Genomic DNA, 19,469 nt, shown 5'->3' with positions numbered 1-19,469 from the left:
ACATTTCTTTTTAAAAGCCCCATAATACCTCTAGATTCCCATTTAAGCCCCTTCCCTTCGTTCCCCTAAACAGCAAAATAATTCTTACATCCGTAACCCCGGCTCCAGGGGCCGGCTTGCCAGCTCTGTCACTGCACTTACAGGTTTTGAAGAGATGGAGCTGGTTACGGTCTCTGCAGTAACAGGTAGATGAAGACAAATGTACACTTTAAATCAATGAGGTAACGTTTCATACATTCAGTGGTGTAAATAAATACCAGCAGAGTTTTATAGGAACATGAGTATAAGTTTAAGGGTTTTATTATCAAAGTTTTGTAAAACAATTTCAGAAACTGTACATCGACATGGCACAGACTGTAGCCTACTTTTGTCTTTTTACCTGCACAAAAGTAAAAGCTCTTGAACTTCTGTAACTAAGAGAACAGCTTGCCTAACTACTGTGCATATAACATGGAACCACTGTGTGCATAAGGTTACTACTGCAGTGACAGTAAACACAAATTTATTAGTTTAAACAACTTGAGATCAAGTAAAAAGTACATTATCAAGTAGACTTGCTTTTAAAAGCATACGAAGGTCAATTTAAAATGCACTACCTTTTTGCAACATGTTCAGCTCGTTAACAAATAAAATGACCTGGATTACGAAAACTGCACGAGTCAACCTTTAATCACTGGGCGCTGATCAGGCAGAGACTCTCACCTCCTGAGGCTCAAGAGGCAGCGTTCGGAACCGCTACGACTTGCCCGAGATGGATTTGAACTGACAGACTCAAAGCCCTCAAAAAGGTTAGTGCATTTTAACTTTGTCAGAGCCAAACAAAACCCACCGGGAAAAAGAAAACAAAACAAACCAACCCCAGCCACATGGCTTAAAAAAAAAAAACAAAACAGAAAACTATCTCTATCAGAATGCTTATTTTCAGATGTACTGTCGATTTGTTTTTTTTGTGTAGTCACACTTAAGACCCTTAAGTAGATCCACCCTATGCTGTAGGACTTTAGAACATTGAGGATGTTTCTGCCACACAACATGCAGTCAGTGCATTCCCTATACTGCTCTAGTACTGCAATGAATCAAATTCTAGAAACACTATCATAGGTGAGCTGATTTACTACAGGAGATCATACAACAACAGTCCATGCCTGCTGGAGACGCATGCAGCTTGGTACTTTTGCTTGAAGCATCACCAAGTTAGTAAAAACCGCTCGGCTGCGCGATCCCGTTCGGCCGTAACGAGCACGGTTACCTCTCTAGAAAGCTTTTGACGTGAGTTAGTATCAGGAGATTTACAGACCAGGTATAGCTCAGAGTTGTAGACATCTAGATTTAGGATTAACAAGTACAGCGTAAAAGAATCACACAGGAATGACACTGATGCACGTCTGCAGCTGCGCTCGCTGCAAAGGCAACGCTCAGTCACTCATGTCCATGTCCTCTTCATGGTGATCATCCCCATTCACTTTGGACTCCCTCCCTGAATCCCCACTGCCTTTATCAGCGGCAGGCTCCTTGCCTTTAGGGGAGGAAGAATCTGCCATTTTCTTTTCTTCCTTTTTCTCCTTCTCGCTGTCATACCCTTGTTCCTCTTCGTCATAATCCCTTGTGACCTGCTTTGCCGAGATAAAAAAAAAAATAATTAAAACTTGCTTTCCGGGACCCTGTCAGTTTGAGGTTAATGCTGCAGCACAGGCAGTGCAGCTGAACAGGTTTTTAAACATACTTTCACATCTTTATCACTCTCGGATTTTCGTTCTCGATCCTTCTCTTTGTCTTTGCTTTTTTTTTTCTTGCTTGTTGACCGCTCCCTCTCATCTCTGCTTCTCTCCTTGTCTTTATCCTTCTTTTTTTCCTTTTTATGTCTAGGAGAAGAATGAAAACCACAATCGCACCATCCCGTGAGTGAACACAGGCCACGTCCAGACTTTACCCACAGTTCATCACAAGCCTACAGGGAGAAACAGCGACGTGCAACTACAACACACCGCTCCCTGTCAGAAAATAACCAAACGTCCCCACTTCTTGGCCAAACACAGCCACCACAAAGCAAAGTCTACGAAACGCTGCATTAAGAACAGCAGCGCTAGGGTGCTTTAGGAAGAGCTCCTTGAGTTCAGGGAGAGAGGGTCACAAAATGGCCAGGCCCACCCAAAAGTCAGTTGACTCCTGTTGTACAGAACCAGACGGGCCAGAAACTCTGGGTGTCTCCTGCTCCTCACCCCTGGAATGCCTCACGCTTGGAGTTCTTGGGCACTAACACAGAAGCTCTGCGCTTGAAGGCGATTACATGATGGCAAAAGCAGCAGCAGGCAGCAGAAACCCACCCGCTGAAGAAGTCAACCTACAGGCCAGGTGTAAGGGACAAGCCCAACAGACACCAGCTTCAAAACTACCGCCCTGTGACCATTGCTGCAGCTCACAGCTCGGGAATCTTCCACCTAGACACCACCTCTGTTTTCAGCCAAGAGGCTTTACTGACCTTCTTGGAGACGGGGACCGGGACATTTTCCTTTTAGGAGACCTGGGTTTTTTAGGTGACCGTGTTCCACTTCTGCTTCTTCTACGTCGTCTTTCCCTACAGAAGAGAGAGACCAAAGCTTTTGTGGGTTTAAGGCTACAAGCACATCTCCGGCTCCAAAACCTGCACTGCTCCCAAGGCAGAAGTACGTGTAACCCCCAGGGGCAGTACTGCAAAGCCCTTGCAGCTGCTGACCGCAGCCCGACTTGTTTCCTGCTCCACCACCACCTTCATGAACAAATTGCTGGCTTGGACTGCATGAGGGGTACTGACTCTTCACAGAGACAAACCAGTTTGCTCTTGGTAATACTGTAAGTTAATTTTGGAAGTTTTTAAAAAAAGAATGGCACATTTTGCATGCATTTATTGCACACACCAGGAAAGAGTTCACCATGACCTCAAAGCATCACACGTACTCTCTTTGACAGAGAGCAAGCAGGAACTATCCTAAGCACCAAGAATACCCCCAGAAAATTACAGCATGAGGGGAAAAAATAAAGCATTTTATGGACACAGGCAGAGAGAGTACAGATGGTTTGTGCAGACACCCAGTATAAGAACAACAGAACGAGCATCCCAGTCCACACCAGAATGTTCTTTCTATCGAAGTGAAGGCAGCGTGCTGAAAACAGAGACCAGAAACCTTTGTGTAACTGTACCTGCTTGTGCTTCTCGAGCGTCTGGTTGTGCTGTAGCTTTTGGGGGGAGTTTTAGAACGTTTCTTTTCTTTCTCTTCCTTCTTTTTATCCCTTTTAGTAAAACACAGATTTTAAGTTTAAGTCATTTTCAAACTATTCAAGCAGCATTCACTACTTCTGCTATGTAGGAAAACAACTGAAGACATGATAGCTACTACACAGGATAGCACACACTGTTCCCTATTTCTGGGGGCCAGCCACGTTACAGCAACAGAACAAAGACTACCACTGTCTGTAGCAAAATAGGAGCACAACTCTTACAGCGTCAGTGTATGAACAGCACGAAACCTGCAAGTCTAGATGCCCACACTTCCTGCTTGCCAGGGCAAGCGTCATGCAATTCTGCAAGACGTTACAAGAGACTGTGACTTTAAAAAGAGCCACTAGTTCCTTTTGCCCTAGGTTATTTGTTTGTTTCTGGGGTTGTTTGTTTGGGGTTTTGTTTGTTTGTTTGTTTTAAATTAAGCACCAAAATTTAATAATTTACTTCCTAACAAACAGAATAGATTTACTGAAGCAACTACCTGGTTTTGGATGTGCTCCTAGACCGTCTGCTTCTCTCTCTGGAATGAGATCTTCTTCGCCTTGGACTTTTAGATCGCCTCCTGCTTCTTGACTTTGAATGCGACCTTCTCCTTGATCTGCTTCTCGACCGTCTACCAGTGACACACAGCACACAGGAGTTAAAATACATGACATTTTGATACACTATTCAGAATCCATCTGCTAACGGTACTGTAATGCCCAATGATACAGAAACACAAAACAGCAAAGGAGTCGCACTGAGGCCGCCAACCAAGGAAATGGAAAAAGCAAGTGCACAAATGCTGAAGAACCGTGATGCTTCCATCTTATTACTCTCCCTGTAAGAAACTATCAGTCCTGTTGTAGTGGAAAACTGGTAAGTCACACTGAAACGTGGAGAAATTTTTGGAACACTGAACCAAATGCAAGTTAATGACCGAGTACGCAAACAGTGAGGAAGTAGAGATGGGAAGGCCGGAGGCAACACGGCTTTGCACAGACACAGGCACGCACGGTCTGGCTGGACTTGGCAAGCCAAGAGCACACATGAACCGTGCGTCTTTCTGTTGGGGCAGGACAGTATTAACATCTCCAGTCAGGATACCTGAACAGGCCTGACCTCCAAGTAAATCATAACCTAGGAAACGCTGGAGAAACTTTTGTCCCAGATACTGCCACTAAGCTTAATCTGTTGCACACATCAGAACCCGACAGCTGAACGTTGAGCTACATAAATAACAATGCCCAGAGAAGCCTCCTATGGTTTTAAGACAGGTTATGATTACCACAGGAGCACACTGGAAAGCGACTGATGACAGAACAGAGGTTTAAAGACCTACTGCAAAGTGGACAGCCCACAATGGCGCAGGTGTCACAGTGCTGACATTACTTCCAAGAAGCATTTTTGAAGGAATTCTTTCAGCTATTCAGCTATGTGGCTTTTTTTTTTTTTTTTTTTTTAAGGCAAATAAGCTAACTACCTGTGTCTAGATGAAGAAGGTGTCCTCCTCCTCCTTGAGCGTGACCTTGACCTTGAATGCCTTCTTTTTTCATCTTTTTTGTCTAGAGTTAAAAAGGAAAAACACGGTAAAACACTCAGTGTTATTTTAGTATTCAGTAAGATTTTATGAAGGAAAGGAAGTTGAGCTTCATGCTATAGATGTAAATAAGATAAAGAAAACCCAAGGAATATTTTGACATTTGAAATTAAGGCTTACCTATCCTTTTCCTCAAAAGATGCCATGAAGAAGGAGCACATGACAAAGACATGTGACATAGAACTAATATAAAGTTTGAAGTCGTCAAAATTCAGAAAACGTTTAAATCAGTTAAAAGATGATAGCTGCAGGGCAATGGAAAGTCTTGTTAAAAATCTCAGAATCTCTGCCATTTTGTGAAGGGCTAAAGAACCTCTCAAATTATTATTTTGAATTTGCCCCCAAAAGCCTCAAGCAAAACAATTGGCATATTTTTCTGGTATAATAGAAAAACAGGAGCTCTGGTCTTTCCTGAAAATGATCAGGAAGCTGCGAAACTGTATTTCCAGTGTTGCAAGTTACTGTTCTCAGATTTGGTGAATCTGACATTTGTGGATGAACTGCTGCATCTTGTTCTAAAATAAAGTCTACTGAAAGAAGCTACCAAAAAAAATATTTACAAACTTCCACAGATCTGGTATTAGAAGAAAGGCAATCATCCCCAAGAACAAACATCACCAGGAGGTCAAGTGATTAGGCCACTTGCTGTTTCCAGTGACATCTCAGAGGTGGCAGTACAAACTCCTATCAGGGGAAGCTCGAGCATTTTGCAACCTTCAAATCAAGTGAAGTTTGAGAAAAAACAACAGATGACTAATACCATGCAGCATTCATACTGTAGGACAATTAAAAATCTGTCAACTATAAATTAAGTCACTACAGAACACGAAGGCATTAAGCCAGTATTTTGCAGACTATTAGCTTTTATCACATACTACACCAAAACTCCACCTTGAATTCAATGAGGTATTCTGTGACTTAAAATTACCTGGCTCAATAGCAGCAGAAATTAGTGACTGTGCTTCTCGTACTCTTTTCATAGCTTCTTCTATTTCTTTACTGGAGGTATCTGATTTCAGACTTGGTGAAACAAGACCTGCAGCTACATGGTTCAACCTGGTAAACAAAGAATTTTAGAACTTCAGTATTGCTTCAGTATCCCAGAAACACCCACCTCCGTTGTCAGTTTGCAGCCTACCAAAGTGACTGATCTACGTGAATCTGAATCCACCTGCGTTCTGTCGTTGTTCAGATCCAGACCAGTAAGGCTAATATGTGCTATCTGTGCTGAAGAGTGGCATGAGGTACCAGCACATACGGCTCTTAGAATTCCAGTAAACCTCAAATAGCAGGGAAGTTTGTCTGGTCTTGCACAAAAAGGCTTCTAACGACACTTCTCAGAACATTTTGATACAACATAATTTCAATTCTCATCACCTGAAAGAGCAACTCCACAGGAAACGGTGTATTACACCGCGGAAAGTCAGTTCCCACATTCATAAGCCACAATGAGAAGCTTACAAACAGGGATGAAATTTAACATTCAGAAGATGTGTTCTATAAGGTGGCTCCAAAGCCCGCGAAGTACACCCAATACACCTGACTGACATTTAGCTAACCCATTATCTTGGGTAACCAATTTGTTCAATCAGTCACGCATTCCCTGCTTACAGAAATGTCAATTTACAATAGGGAACAATACACTAGAACAGTACTAAAAGTGAAGACAGATCACATATCCAGCTTTATCCCCAGGTACGGAGTAGATGGCTCTGGCAAACAGCACGCCAATAGAGTGCTCCAATCCTTCCTGACTTGCTGTCCCCATACTACCTTGAACACAATCACCCTTCTTCTGAATGTCGAAACAAATATCAGCAAATACTTGTGCTTACTGTTATTTACTCTTTTTTTTTTTTCTACCAAGTAGTAAGACATGCTGTCTTTTGTTACCTTCTGACAGCTCTAACATACACAGACTCCTTTATTATTGTCTCTCACACCCGCTGCTGCTCTTGGCTCACTCAGCCACAGCCCTTTCATTCCAGCCTCGCAGCATGTACCACAAAAGTGACAAAAATGACACAGGAAAAAATGAATTTATGTCTCTAGCAAAATGAGATCCCAGAAATTAATTGGTGTTATTCCGTAGATGCAAGGCTGAATAGTCTTTATTTCCTCCCCCTCTCCTCTCTACCAGAGAAAAGAGCCTGCACAACATCCCCAAGACACTCATGTTCTCCAACCTTAATTAGATCCAGCAGGACAAAGGTTGGGTACTGAAATCACAACAGACACTCCCAAGATTAAGTCTACTGCAACACAAGCATTCGTAAAATGACGCTTACTTTGGATCCACTGTGCTCATCAGTTTTAGTAGCTGATCTGCTGCAAGAGACTGTGAGGGAAACAAAAAAAAAAGGTTAAAACCATAAGTTCAAACCACGTTGGAAGGCGCGCATGCATAAGAAGGTCATCTTCCTTGAACGTACCCTCAGCAGCAGCTAAAGCAAAACCTCTCTACAGATGAAAAACACAGAACAGAACACGCCCCAAACAAGTTACAGCCGAAAGAGCACACTGTTCTGTTTCAAAACTCGTGGACGGCAGTGAGGGTGTGAACATCGCATTTCAGTGGTGCTCATGTACTTTCTTTCCCCACAGTGGCCAAACAAAGGCCCTGGACAGAATCAAAGCACTTGAAAATAAAAATACCCTTCTGGTAGTTACAGGTTATTTCTCTGTTACTTCAAGAGAACAGAGACCTCATTAGAGAACTGAGTTGCCTGTCCATGGGAAGGCCTCAGTGTCAGTCTACAAACAATAAGCAAAAGCTTCTTTACTCTAAAAACTCTGCAAAGATACCTATTTTACAGCTCTTAGGACAATCCAGGTATTATTACAACTGGTCACTTCCTGTACCAGTGGTGTATTAACAACAAAATGTTTAGTCCCCACTAATTTTCTTCATACAGAGACAAAATGCGAAGTCTGTTACAATCAGCTGGCTTAATGGACACAGGAAACGATCCCTCATGGTACCAAATCTCTATTTTTCTAATATGCACTCAGAATGCTTAGTTTTTTTCATTTGTTGTTTCATTATCACCATTATTTGCTTGTTATTACATAGCATGCATAAAAAGAATGCTAAATAATGGATTTCTTAGCAATGCATTAAATTATTACTACTTTTTGTACCTGTACAACATGTTCTCTGCACGGCATTTGGTTCTTGGATCTTAAATACTAACTCAATGTTCTACTCACTATTACTTAGAAGTCTTTTTTTGTTCAGTTTTAAAAAGACTCCAGTCTAACAAAGTCTCCTCAGTATTTACTACACCTACAAAGTTAAAAAGTCAAACAATTTTCTTTTACTGTAAGTACAAGACAGATTCACAGCTTGATAATGGCACATAATTGAAATATTTCATTCCTAGTCCCAAATTAGTTTTTAGGTCCTTCCAGCATTTAGTGTGATACTCCTACAGACACTATTTATTCCAAACAGGTGCTCAGAAAAATCAATCAGTGGGTTTTTCAGACAGCGGCTGTTAAACTGATGTGAAAGAAAGTCACTTAAAACAGCAAGGGTCGCAAAAGAAAAGCGTTCACATCCAAACCTGCCGTGCCAAGAAACAAAGACTGCACTCTACAACAACCCTAAGAAGTTAAAGAACCAGCCGCCCGTGCAGACTACATTGAGCCAAGCCTTTAATAGAAAGTAGTATTTTATAAGACTTCTTCAATCCTAACTACAGTACTTCCAGATCTTCAGCTGGTCATTTAATACACTGGTGAACACCGAGAGCATCACATATGCAAGTCAAACTACGTATGTGCTAGGGACAATAAAGAAAATTTTAGAATGTGTGACATACCTGAGAGTTCAGGTTTGCTCCAGGAAGCCCAAGAGCAGCTAGGGCAGGATCAAGAGCAGGAGCTCCTAAAGCAGCTAAAGGAACAGCACCAATCTGTAACAAAGACAGCGATTAGAGAAAGCAGGTGATAAAAAGCTGCTAGATCAAGACTCCCATCCATCAGACATGTGGAAACTTGAACTGCCTTTTCCTTAGGCTTCTAGCTGCAGGAAACATTAGACTGAGGTCAGTGAAAGTATTTCAGTTTTTCTTATTCAGGTATTCCAAAGCTTAGTTTATGAAAGATTTTTTTTTTTTCCTATAAATATTCTAAAATTAAATTGTTTCCTCTGCATCCCAACAGGGAGGTGGTATAAAAAAGTAAAGCATTCCACTACGTTCAAGACATAAGTTTAAAATTAAATTCTTTTCCAGTGTTGCAATGAAAATTCACTGCAAGTTTCTGAGCCATCTGGCACCTATCTAAATCAACAGGACTGAAATTAACATGTTTTATGTTAAAAGATGATATTATTACATTTCTGCAAATTTCTCAAATTTCGTTAAAACTGCCAAATAGGTTGAAAAGCTACTGACAGAATAAGTAGGATGATGGCACAGGTCTGAATTCCTTACATTAATCTAGAAGCCTCATAAAAAGCCTCAATCAATTTTTGGCCATTTAAAATGAGATGACCAAAACCTAACACTGAACCCCCCCCACCACGCTGTGCCAAAACCCAACACTCTCACGTTAACCAAACACTGTGCTGTTGCTGTGAGGTCTTGCTCTCCCTTCCTCCATTCTCACTGCCTCCTTTCTGACTGCTCTGGCAGCACTTGAGACTCATTTATCAACCAATTCAACCCACTGAATTGTCAGAGAACTCATTGTTGTGCCATCTGTACCAAGCTAACACAATAGTTCACAAAGGATCCGATGAGCCCCAGAGCCAGCACAAAACCAGCAGCAAGAGCATGCAGTCCAGAGCAAGGGAGCAGAACCTTCCACTTCTTGGCAATGAGTTTTTCAGTCAGCTCACCTCTTGAAACCGTACAGGCTTCTCCCTGTAGCCTCAAAAGAAGCCCGATTCCCACACACTGGTTTTGGGTCTATAACTACAGCTCTAATTTGGTTCTACTGAGCGAGATGCCCAACTCCCAGCAACAGTCCACAGGAGCTACATAACAAGCTTCTAAGTGTGGGTGAAAAGAATGACCACCTGCCACAATTTCCATAAAATGGATGTGTTAAATAAATTCCACCATTAAGGGGACTGCGAGTAAGCTGGGATTCAGAGTGACAGAATTACAACTAAGGTGGTTCAACAACCATCTTCAGGAATTTACATAATACAGGTTTTGGTGAAAGAGATCTTTAAGACAGCATCTATTTCTTCCATCCCCTTCCTCGAGTTTCAAAGTTAAACTTTAGACTTTTCCCTCTACATATGGTTAAAGAGACCTTCTGAACAACTCAATGGCAAGCACATCTTTCATGCAATCTGAAATCTTAACAGAACCTACACAAAGAAGAGCTAAGCAAAAGCTGAAGAAGTAGATTTGAGAACTGCTGAGTAAATGAAGCTTTAGAGTTATTAATTTGCCTCTTGTACTTTGATTCTTCTGTCCTCTCGTAAGTGCTTTGACTGAAACTTTTTCCACAGTGTATTGCTGTTCACCTTCCATATGAATCCTTGTGTATTCAGGTAACTGACAAACACACGCTGTAATCTTCCCCCCTCAGCTGGAGTACTAACGGAAGGTATCTCCACAGCATGCCAATTCCTTGAACATCACAAATTTAAAATCTACAAGATCTCTACCGCTTGTCACACCTGTCTGTAAGCATGTCACGGATAAAAGAGGGATGAGAGAGGTATAAACACAGGGCCCCTGAGACACCAGAAGCATCAGGAGGGAAACAAAAGCATCCCATCTAGCAGCTTATCACCATTTTGCCACAATTGATATCAAATCCATCAAGGTACGTAAACGAAAACATTCTAGGAATCTGAATTAGCATACCAGCCTATTAGTACTGAAAAAAACCCAACAGAAAGCAAGTCAGGATCAAACAGAATCCATCCAACCATTTCCCTTGACCTTGGGCTAAGTAGAAAGCCTACCTGAGAGAGTGGGTTGGGAGTAGGCAGGAGTCCACCTCCAGGCAGCAGACCTGCCACAGCATTAGCTGGTGCCAAGAGAGACAAAGCCTTAGTCTCATCAGGAATAACTCCTGCAGAGAAATAGCCTTGCATTAGAACGCATTCCATTTCAAAGGCAGAAAATACACAAATACACCCAGAAAATGTCTCCCTGATACACCACCTGAGTTTGTTGAAAGTACTTATGTTGGCTAAAATACAAAGCTTGATGTCTATTAATATTTATCATTAACTTTTTTGTCAGAATGAAACTTCAATGTGTGAAAATTTGACTGTTCCTTTTTCTCTACAAATGGTTAAGTTTCTAGAGCAAAAAAATAGCACAATACACACTACTTTTTTGTTAACACTGCCAAGATTTCATCACCTGTACTCGATTTTTAAGTCATGAACCAAACGTAAGCAAGCACAGTCGGTTCTCCAGGGGTGTGCTCTCAACTTTCAAAAGCTGTTTTATGAACAACGACTCGTGTCGGCTGCTTCACTATAAAGCACACAGAAAAATCAAGATACACAAGACAAAAAAAGTTTGATTTAGGGGTTAATAATATGGTACAGTTCACTATGTTTTCTTTTACACCTACCATACAAATTTTGTAAAACTTAAGAGAAGGTATGGAAATATTTTTTGCTGAATCAAGCGTAGGGCTTTTGCTGACTTGTCAAATGAAAATGAAAGTCTCTGCAGATCTTCAAATACACGCTGTGTGTGTGTGTCTGCGGGTGGATGGGTGCATACGTACAGTATATTGCGGCACATTCCTTACCTGTGCAGTAAAATGCATTTGTTCCAATATGTGCCATGCTTATTGTACCAAGAATGCTGCTACATACTGCCATTTCAGAAGAAACTTCTGGCCCAAAATCTTGCAGCCAACTAAGACAAGTGTCTTATTTTACTGCCTGCTCTGCACGTATAATTTTAAAGGTCCTACTACGAAACAAGTAATTAGGTAGGTATTTTTACTCTATCCAACAGCAAAAGCCCTATACAGATGGATTAATTTGTTAATGTGCCCAAGCCCCCAAAATGAGAGTTCAATAAAACAATTTTACTATATATTTGCAAATACCAGTAGTGTTTCTGTAATACATATTAAGAAACTGCATCTCATCATAAAACATACAATATGTACAGGGCACTTAAGAGAAACTGGATAAGCTGCAGAAGAAAACTGTTGGGTGGTATTTTCAGCAGGGCCTGGTATATAGTTCAGGCTGAACCAGGGAAAAGAACTGTAAAACACAACAACAAAAAAGAAAAACCACTGTTAAATAAAGGTAATGGTTCCTTCCACCTATACTGAGAAGTGCCGATAATATAAACAAATGTATAATACACAGCACTGTTATCTTGCTTGTGTCATTGAGCTGTCATCAATTTAGATACCAAAAGTTATGGAGGGAGAGGGGGGGAAAAAGGTCATTTAGATAAAGGGCATTAATGCATCAATATATTAACATACCTACAGAGAGATTATGGGGTAATTTTGCATGCAAAATTATGTCTCAGAGGATAGTTATAAATTATATCTAAACATTTCAAATTAGTGCAACTACAACATTTCTGGTATCTAAATACAAATCCTCAGACTTATCTTGAGACACCTCATAGAAGATCTGCATCCATTAAAAAAAATCATGCATCTGATCCTCTAATTGTTTTTTAAAAAAGTATTTAGAAATAAATAAACTACAATTTTTTAAAAAAAGCAATGAGGCCCCTCACCAGTTAATTTTCATGCTTCAAGAGCTTTTTTTACTGCTGCTTTGTTAGAACCATGAAATACTGCATGAATGTGTAGAAATGAAAGAAAAAGAAACAGACAAAAGAAACAAACATTAACCAAAGAACCTAAATACCCCCCCCAGTCATCTTTAATCTTAGAGCTCCTTCCAAATCTAGGAACATCACAGTGAAAATTACAAATACTAAACCTTACCGTAGACTTTGTGTATAGTTCTATAACACAAAGCAACAGCCAACACCAAAATGTCTGTGTATGCTAAAACTGGAGTGCGCTTGTGATATAGGGGATAATTATTGCACTAAACAGATAATAAACATTTACTTTAGTGACAGGCAATATTAATACAGAATTATCACAACAGAAAATAAAAGATACAAGGGCCCAGTTCAGCACAGTAGTTAAGCATATGCCTGGCTTTAAGCACATGAGCAATTTCACTACAGTTTTAAGAATCTTGCTGTATTGTGCTTAAGTAGCTTGTTGAATTGGGACCCTGGCAGTACGCATTTGCAGGGAGAGCTGTACTCCAGCACAGGGACAGAAGCATGCGATTACAAACCAGGGGGCATAACTTTATTGGCCAACACATCTCTTGTGATACGCCACATCATTAGGCCAAAACCACCCACATTCTGAACCGCTAGAACACCGCTAGAAACAGCCCCTGAGGAACTCCTTGATTTAAGCAGGCCCATTAAAATATTCTACTTTATTAGTTTTCTTTTCTTTACACGATCTGAACCAAATCTACTGGGTAGATTTCTCTATGTGCCAGATTTATCCACCATCAAGCACAATGGACAAAGTCAGACTGACAAAGAGAAAAAGGTTTTTATCCTTACTGGAAAAGTTAAATGCTAACATTCTTCACCATGGGCCTTGGAGAGTATTCCAGTACTCACTCAGACGGACTGTTGCTATACCATGCTTTAATACCAAGACGAGGACAAGATGCCTTTCGACTACGCTACTGTACCTAAACTAGCAAAAGCAGAGGCAGTAACTCAACGGCAATTTCAGAATGTGTTCTGTACTCTCAAAAAGCAGCACCTCTCAATCAAAGGTCATGCTGCAGATTCCTGCATTCCAGAAATTAAGTTTTCACATCTTTTAAGTTTAAGGAATACAAAGATAACACAGCTCCCCAGGCCTCAAAAGACAGCCTACGGCATTACAACGTCTTGATTACAGGTCTGAACCCAGGCCATGTACCAAATTCATTACTGTAGTATGACTTAACCTGCAGAGATTATTTAATTCAAGCGATCTGGGAAAATCCATAATTTCAGAAGTAAATCAAGAAACAGTACAATGGAAATCAGTTACTTCTAAAGCAAGTCTAGAAGAGTTTAATAAGACTTCTGTAAGAAGAGGTGTCTTCTCAGCACTTTGTTTTTAAGGTAAGTTCCAAAAACCCTGCTCATTGCCTTTCAAATTACTGTAACACCCTAAAATGTAAAAATAAAAAGAAGAAGAGAAAATGTAGTTAACAAGTGGTTACACCAGGAAAACACTTGGGGACTTGAGTGCTTGCTGGCCTTTAGTTAATGTCTAGAATCCCCTGTAGCTGCAGAGGACCCACTGTTTTTCAGTCATCTGGAAGGGCTTTGCATTTGCCTTCTCCACTACAAAAATCACACACACAAATAACAGAGAGAAGAGTTTATTATTTAGTGAAATTCTAGAAAATATATCAAGGATGAACAAGAAAACTTGGAATAAAAAACTAGCACCAGTGCCCATTTGGCACCTCTTGGAAGATCCCACTTTCAAATTAAACCATAATTATTCAAACCCTTGGTATACTGGACCTCACAAGGAGAGCGAGTGCCTTTTTGGGGAAGTTCCCAACTAAATGCAGTCGCAGCATATCTCAGAGAAATGTTAATCTGCTCTCCCATGCACTTGCACGGAGGGAGAAACCATTCTCGTGGAGAGATTTATGCCTATGTGAAAGTGGTATACACTTAATTATTAATGCAAAATTTCCTTAAAATGTTGAACTGTTTGCACAAGTCTGTTTAGGAAAATGCCTCATTGAGACGGATAATGAGCAAAATTCGCAAATAATTCTCCTAAAATGTTAATATTCTAAACTGAAGACACACAAAACCAGTAAGAAGTAAACTTTCTGCTTTCATTCAGTGTCACTAGACATAAAAAAATTATTAGATCCATGGGCCAATGGCAATATACCAAGGGTTTCGAAATGTTAATATCTTACATGTCTGACATTTTACTAGTGCTCATTTTTGTGAACTATACTGGAATAAAAATGCCATCATATGGTGGCTTCATAGGCCATTAAACAATTCACAAACCTTCTGCATATGGTACGACTATCAACGCTCTGTCAACGAATACAGTGTTTGTCAGATGCTGGGCCACAACTGCGGAGTCAGGATCATGGAACTTTACAAAACAGACACGCGATGAAACAGGCAAAGGAGAATCACTGAAAAAGAAAGAAATAAGTTACTTAGACGGAAGCAGGTCTGAAGCCTGAAACTTGTAGTTCACCAAGCCAGGAAGTCACAGGGACTACGGGCACTTCTTCACACACGAACATGATCTCAGGTTTTGTATCAAATACCATTTGGCATGACCTCAGAGATGAAATTATACCGAATTAAGCCAATTCACTGTAAAGCTGCAGAAAGAGTCTTACTGCCTCATTCTTAACCGGACATTAATTCCATTATGCGCAACGTATCTGTGACTAGCCACCTCTATGCAAATTAGTTTTCATGACTTGCCTGTGAGCAGGGAAGGAGACAAAAACTTTGCTCAAGATAACTACTATGTACACTGTGCAAGCTAACAAACCCTGAAGCTTTATATTGTCTGCTTTAGGGCCCAAATTACTTAAGGTAAATTATGAAACAAAGACGGTAATGATTAAAAGACCACAATGATTTTACTTATCAACACAATTCTAGACCAAATTCCATCACGCTTCTTCTCACACACACAGCCACTGCCAAGTTCATTCTGAAGCGGCGTGCACTGCTGGACATATGTCTATCCCTCAGCAGCAACAGAACTACACGCAACAAAACTCAAGAAGCTCAGGCAGGCGACATGGCAGTTGAAATCTCACTAATGGGCGAAAAGTTCCTAAAGAACCGATCAGCAAATGCAGACCTCTTTACAAGACAGGTCTGCACCTACTCCAACGCTAAATGAGCGCCTCTCCACAGAGCTGCATAAAAAAATCCCAGACGTGGAAAATCCAAAAGAGAATGCAGAAGTTTTGAATTACTTGGGGGAAGAAAAAAAAAAAAAAAAAAAAAAAAAAGGGGAAGAATTGGTAGGCCATACAACTGTGCCCCACTCCCCTTCCCTGAAACAAAGCCAAACCAAACCCCTAAAAACCAGAGGCAGAATCATCCTGGTAAAGGTCCAGAACAGGTTTCAAAAGCCCATATATCCTGAAAATGGTACAGGTTTTGGTTTACTCAGATGTATAAAAGACAGCAAGAAGAACTGTTACGCAGACACAACTGTGCAGCAGATGAGTTAAAAGCTGCCTCCAGAAGGCGCTGGGCAGACACTGAAAGTAGCAGCACGTCCTAAAACTCTAGTTCCTAAACAAGGCCAGGGTACACGGGCTGTTCAGTTCCGCCCTCAAGTGCCAGAGGTACAAGAGGCAGCTCTGAAAAACATTCACTGATTTTTCATGGCAAAGATCTACCTTCACTAACTCCATTCTCAGAAACAGTTACAAGACCAGCTCTTCAAAATGCATCCCACTGCCAGAACAATTTTATCTAGATTGAAGGATGTTGATCAAGTCTTTAAGCACTAAAAGCGCAGAGAGAGTCGTCAGAATTCAGAGGAAAATTACTTTGACATCAACAAGACAGACATCTAAGACCAAGTGCCAAAAACTATCCAACCCTCACCACCACGGAGCACAGGCTCAGCCCGTTATGCAAACTCAAGAACTGCCATAAACAGATCACACTTGAACATACTTTAAAAGCTGCAATATGCTGGCTCCAGTCTGGTTTTTAACACCAGGTTGAATTTAAAAATATGAAAATTAGAAACATCCGCTTCATCCAACATCTTGTAGAGTTAATAAATTGGAAAATAACGCTGTAGCAATAAATGGCACAGAGATAGAAAACCCAAAACCATTAGCTCTTTTGCACCTACGAATACACAGTAGCTTGCCAAAATGGTGCCTTTTCGTAACCTATGGGCGTGAAACCACAAAAACCAAAGCAGCATTAGCAGACAGTATTTAATGAAATCACAGCAGTAAAATTTTAAAGAAAAGTAAATCAAGGAGTTATGGCACACCTGAATGGTATACTGCTCTAAGGTCTAAAAAATTAAACAATTCATTACATAAATGCAGTCCAATATTTTCATTCATTCTTAAAATGTCTGTGATAACATGGGAACATGAAACAGAGTCCATGCTGTTCATACATGAGTATGACCACATACTAAACCATACAGCTAGCTGAATCTACAACTGCAAATATGTCAGGCTAGGCTTACGCAGCCTGACACTTAATGTACATCAGTGTATTTCATTTTTAAAAATCTATTTCCAGTCACTCTAAAACCCAAGCTGTGGCTGAGTGAAATTCATCAAGAACAGAATGTTCTCAAGAATTACCAAAAAAAGGCCATCATTATTCTAATTCACCAGAGATTGAAAAATTTAGCAATTCTCTCTCAGACACCGTGCCAACGAATGCTGAGACGCACGGTGATTTACTGGGGTTGGCATCCGAGCAACGCGCCCACTCCGAAGTACAGCAGCTCCTGAAATGCAGCAGATAAGCAGGGAAATCAACCTTTGTGTCATAACCTCTAACTACTGCGTCCACCAAGGTTTCCCCATATTGCAACCAGCGTCTTAAATATTAAATCAAAATTTTTTAAGGGATATTTCTGCCACTTCCATAAACACTGTTACTGGCATTATTACTGATGTAAAATCAGGCTCGAGTTGGGCTGGAGTAAACAGACTGTCCATGCAAGAGACGTTCTTCAACATTACAACATTCATTGGGTGGGAAAAAATAAGAGTTTAAAAACCCCAAAAAACAACCAAAAGAACCACCAACTCACGTACTTCACTCGGAAACGGAAGTCGCCAGCCTTTCACCTCTAACAACCTTCCTTAAAAACTGGACAAAACATTAAAATACGGAGCAGCACATCAAGTAAGTGCACCCGTTCAAAGGCGCGTTACCGTGCTGGCTGCCAAGCGTCAACCGTTCTACCTTTTAAGCACAGCTATCCCAGCTATTAACAACACAACTTGCATGCCAGCACTGTCCCTCACTTTAAGTTACACACAGAGTCCACTTCCTTCTGTCCTTCAATTTCCAGCATGAAATTGCCAAAATCCAAGCCAAAGAAACCCCAAGAACACATAGTTTCTGAACTTGCACACATAACCAGCTAGCAGGATGTGTGAGTTCTCCTGGTTTTGTACTAGCAGGGACTAAAGACCCAATGATGAAAAAAAAAAGAATGCTTTACGCTAGATTTTTTTTCCCCAAAGTAAAAAAACCCCAACAGTCTCGGGTATTAACAATAATTGGCTGTGCTCGTTTGATTTTTCTCCAAACAATCTTCGTTCATCATGGTAATAACAAACCTTTGTACTTACATAATTCATATGCAAAGCTCAACATATGACATTAGATTCTGTAAAATAAATCAAACTGACACGACCAAAGTCAACCTTAACACCTAACTAACACAATAAATGTGTATTAGTTGTATATTGGTGATTACCTGCCCATTTTCCACAGAATTCTTCGCAAGGGATGAATACTTTTATCAAAATTTTAGTTTTATGGCCAACCATCCATAAGCTGCCTACAGTGCTGGAGGTTAGCCCGACAGCAGAGCTTAGCGACACAGCCCTTCGACAAACAGCTCCAGAAATACGTGCCTCTGACACGGGAGGAATCCCGCGTCTAACCGCCTACCGTAAATTACTGCCCTTTCCCCACGTACGTGCATAACGTAATCACGTAAAAAATTACAATTGTAATAAGCACGTAAACTCTTACAGCAACTGTATCCGAAAAGAAAGGCTGCCGAGGCATCGCAAGCGGCTCGCTTCGACTCGGCTCCCTGAAATTTCCCCCCCCAGCACCCCCACCCGGTGCTGACCGACGGGGGCCAGCAGGGATCCAGCCGTCCCGCGATCGGGCGAGCTCCACAGAGAGCCAGCGCCGGGGCGGGGGCAGGCCGAGGCCCGGCAGTCTCACCACGGCGGGAGCCCGCTGCCGGCCGCCATGGAGGCGGGAGGCGGGCCGCTGGCCTGCGCTGGGGGAGGGGAGGGGAAGGCGGAGGCGGCGGCCGGGCCGCGGAGAGGCGGAGGAAGGGGCCCACTCCTCGCGGGGGAGGGGAGGGTAGAGGGCCGCCACTCACTCGGGGGGGAAGAGGCGCAGCTCCTCGATCTTTCCGAGGAAGCCGAAGAGCGTCCGCATCTGCTCGGAGCTGGCGCTAGGGGAGACGTTGGTGACCTGGATCACGTCGGTGCCGCTGCTTGAAGCCATTGCGCTGCCGCCCGCTCCGTTGCTACATACGCATCGGGGAGAGGAAGAGCGCGTTAGGCCCGAGCAGCTCCTCGCTGCGCCTCCTGCCTCCTCCTGCCGCCTCCGACCCGGCCCGGCCCAGCCGCCGCCGCGCACAAACCGCCGCCCGCCTCACCAGCCTGCCTGGGCCGCAGTATCCCACAATCCCCCGCCACCGCCCTCCGCGCAGGCGCGCTACGCGCAGCGCGTGGTCCCACGCAGGCTCACAGCCCGGGGCCCGCACGGAGCGGCCGCGCCTGCGCATGCGCGTGTCCCCGGCCTCTCCAGGGAACGTGCAGGGACGGCGCGTGCGCAGCCAGGCAACAGGGCCCCCCCCCCCCCCCCCCAACTC

The 19,469-nt window shown here is 42.2% G+C and overlaps 1 protein-coding gene across 4 annotated transcripts; it reads right to left on the bottom strand.

Moving 5' to 3' along the window:
- Window positions 1-284: 284 nt before the first annotated feature.
- On the bottom strand, window positions 285-19,204 carry SRSF11 (serine and arginine rich splicing factor 11). 4 transcript variants are annotated; one of them, XM_086463337.1, is made up of 13 exons: window positions 19,130-19,145; window positions 18,972-19,046; window positions 14,882-15,015; window positions 10,771-10,880; window positions 8,663-8,755; window positions 7,127-7,176; window positions 5,767-5,894; window positions 4,722-4,803; window positions 3,741-3,872; window positions 3,178-3,267; window positions 2,480-2,575; window positions 1,724-1,862; window positions 285-1,613 (listed from the first exon to the last, which is right to left on the bottom strand). In XM_086463337.1, exons 2-13 carry the CDS (start codon window positions 19,028-19,030, stop codon window positions 1,416-1,418), a joined length of 1,311 nt encoding a protein of 436 aa, XP_086319463.1. In that variant the 5' UTR covers window positions 19,031-19,046; window positions 19,130-19,145; the 3' UTR covers window positions 285-1,415. The 4 variants fall into 4 exon arrangements, with proteins under 4 accessions (XP_086319463.1, XP_086319461.1, XP_086319462.1 ...); XM_086463335.1 differs by having other exon boundaries at window positions 18,972-19,204; XM_086463336.1 differs by having other exon boundaries at window positions 285-1,610; window positions 18,972-19,204.
- Window positions 19,205-19,469: the final 265 nt, after the last annotated feature.

Source organism: Leptosomus discolor, chromosome 3, assembly GCF_034619465.1.
Source record: "Leptosomus discolor isolate bLepDis1 chromosome 3, bLepDis1.hap2, whole genome shotgun sequence".
NCBI lineage: Eukaryota > Metazoa > Chordata > Aves > Leptosomiformes > Leptosomidae > Leptosomus > Leptosomus discolor.
The sequence above is the reverse complement of the archived record's forward strand: the minus strand, read 5'-3'. Positions and strand labels throughout refer to the sequence as shown.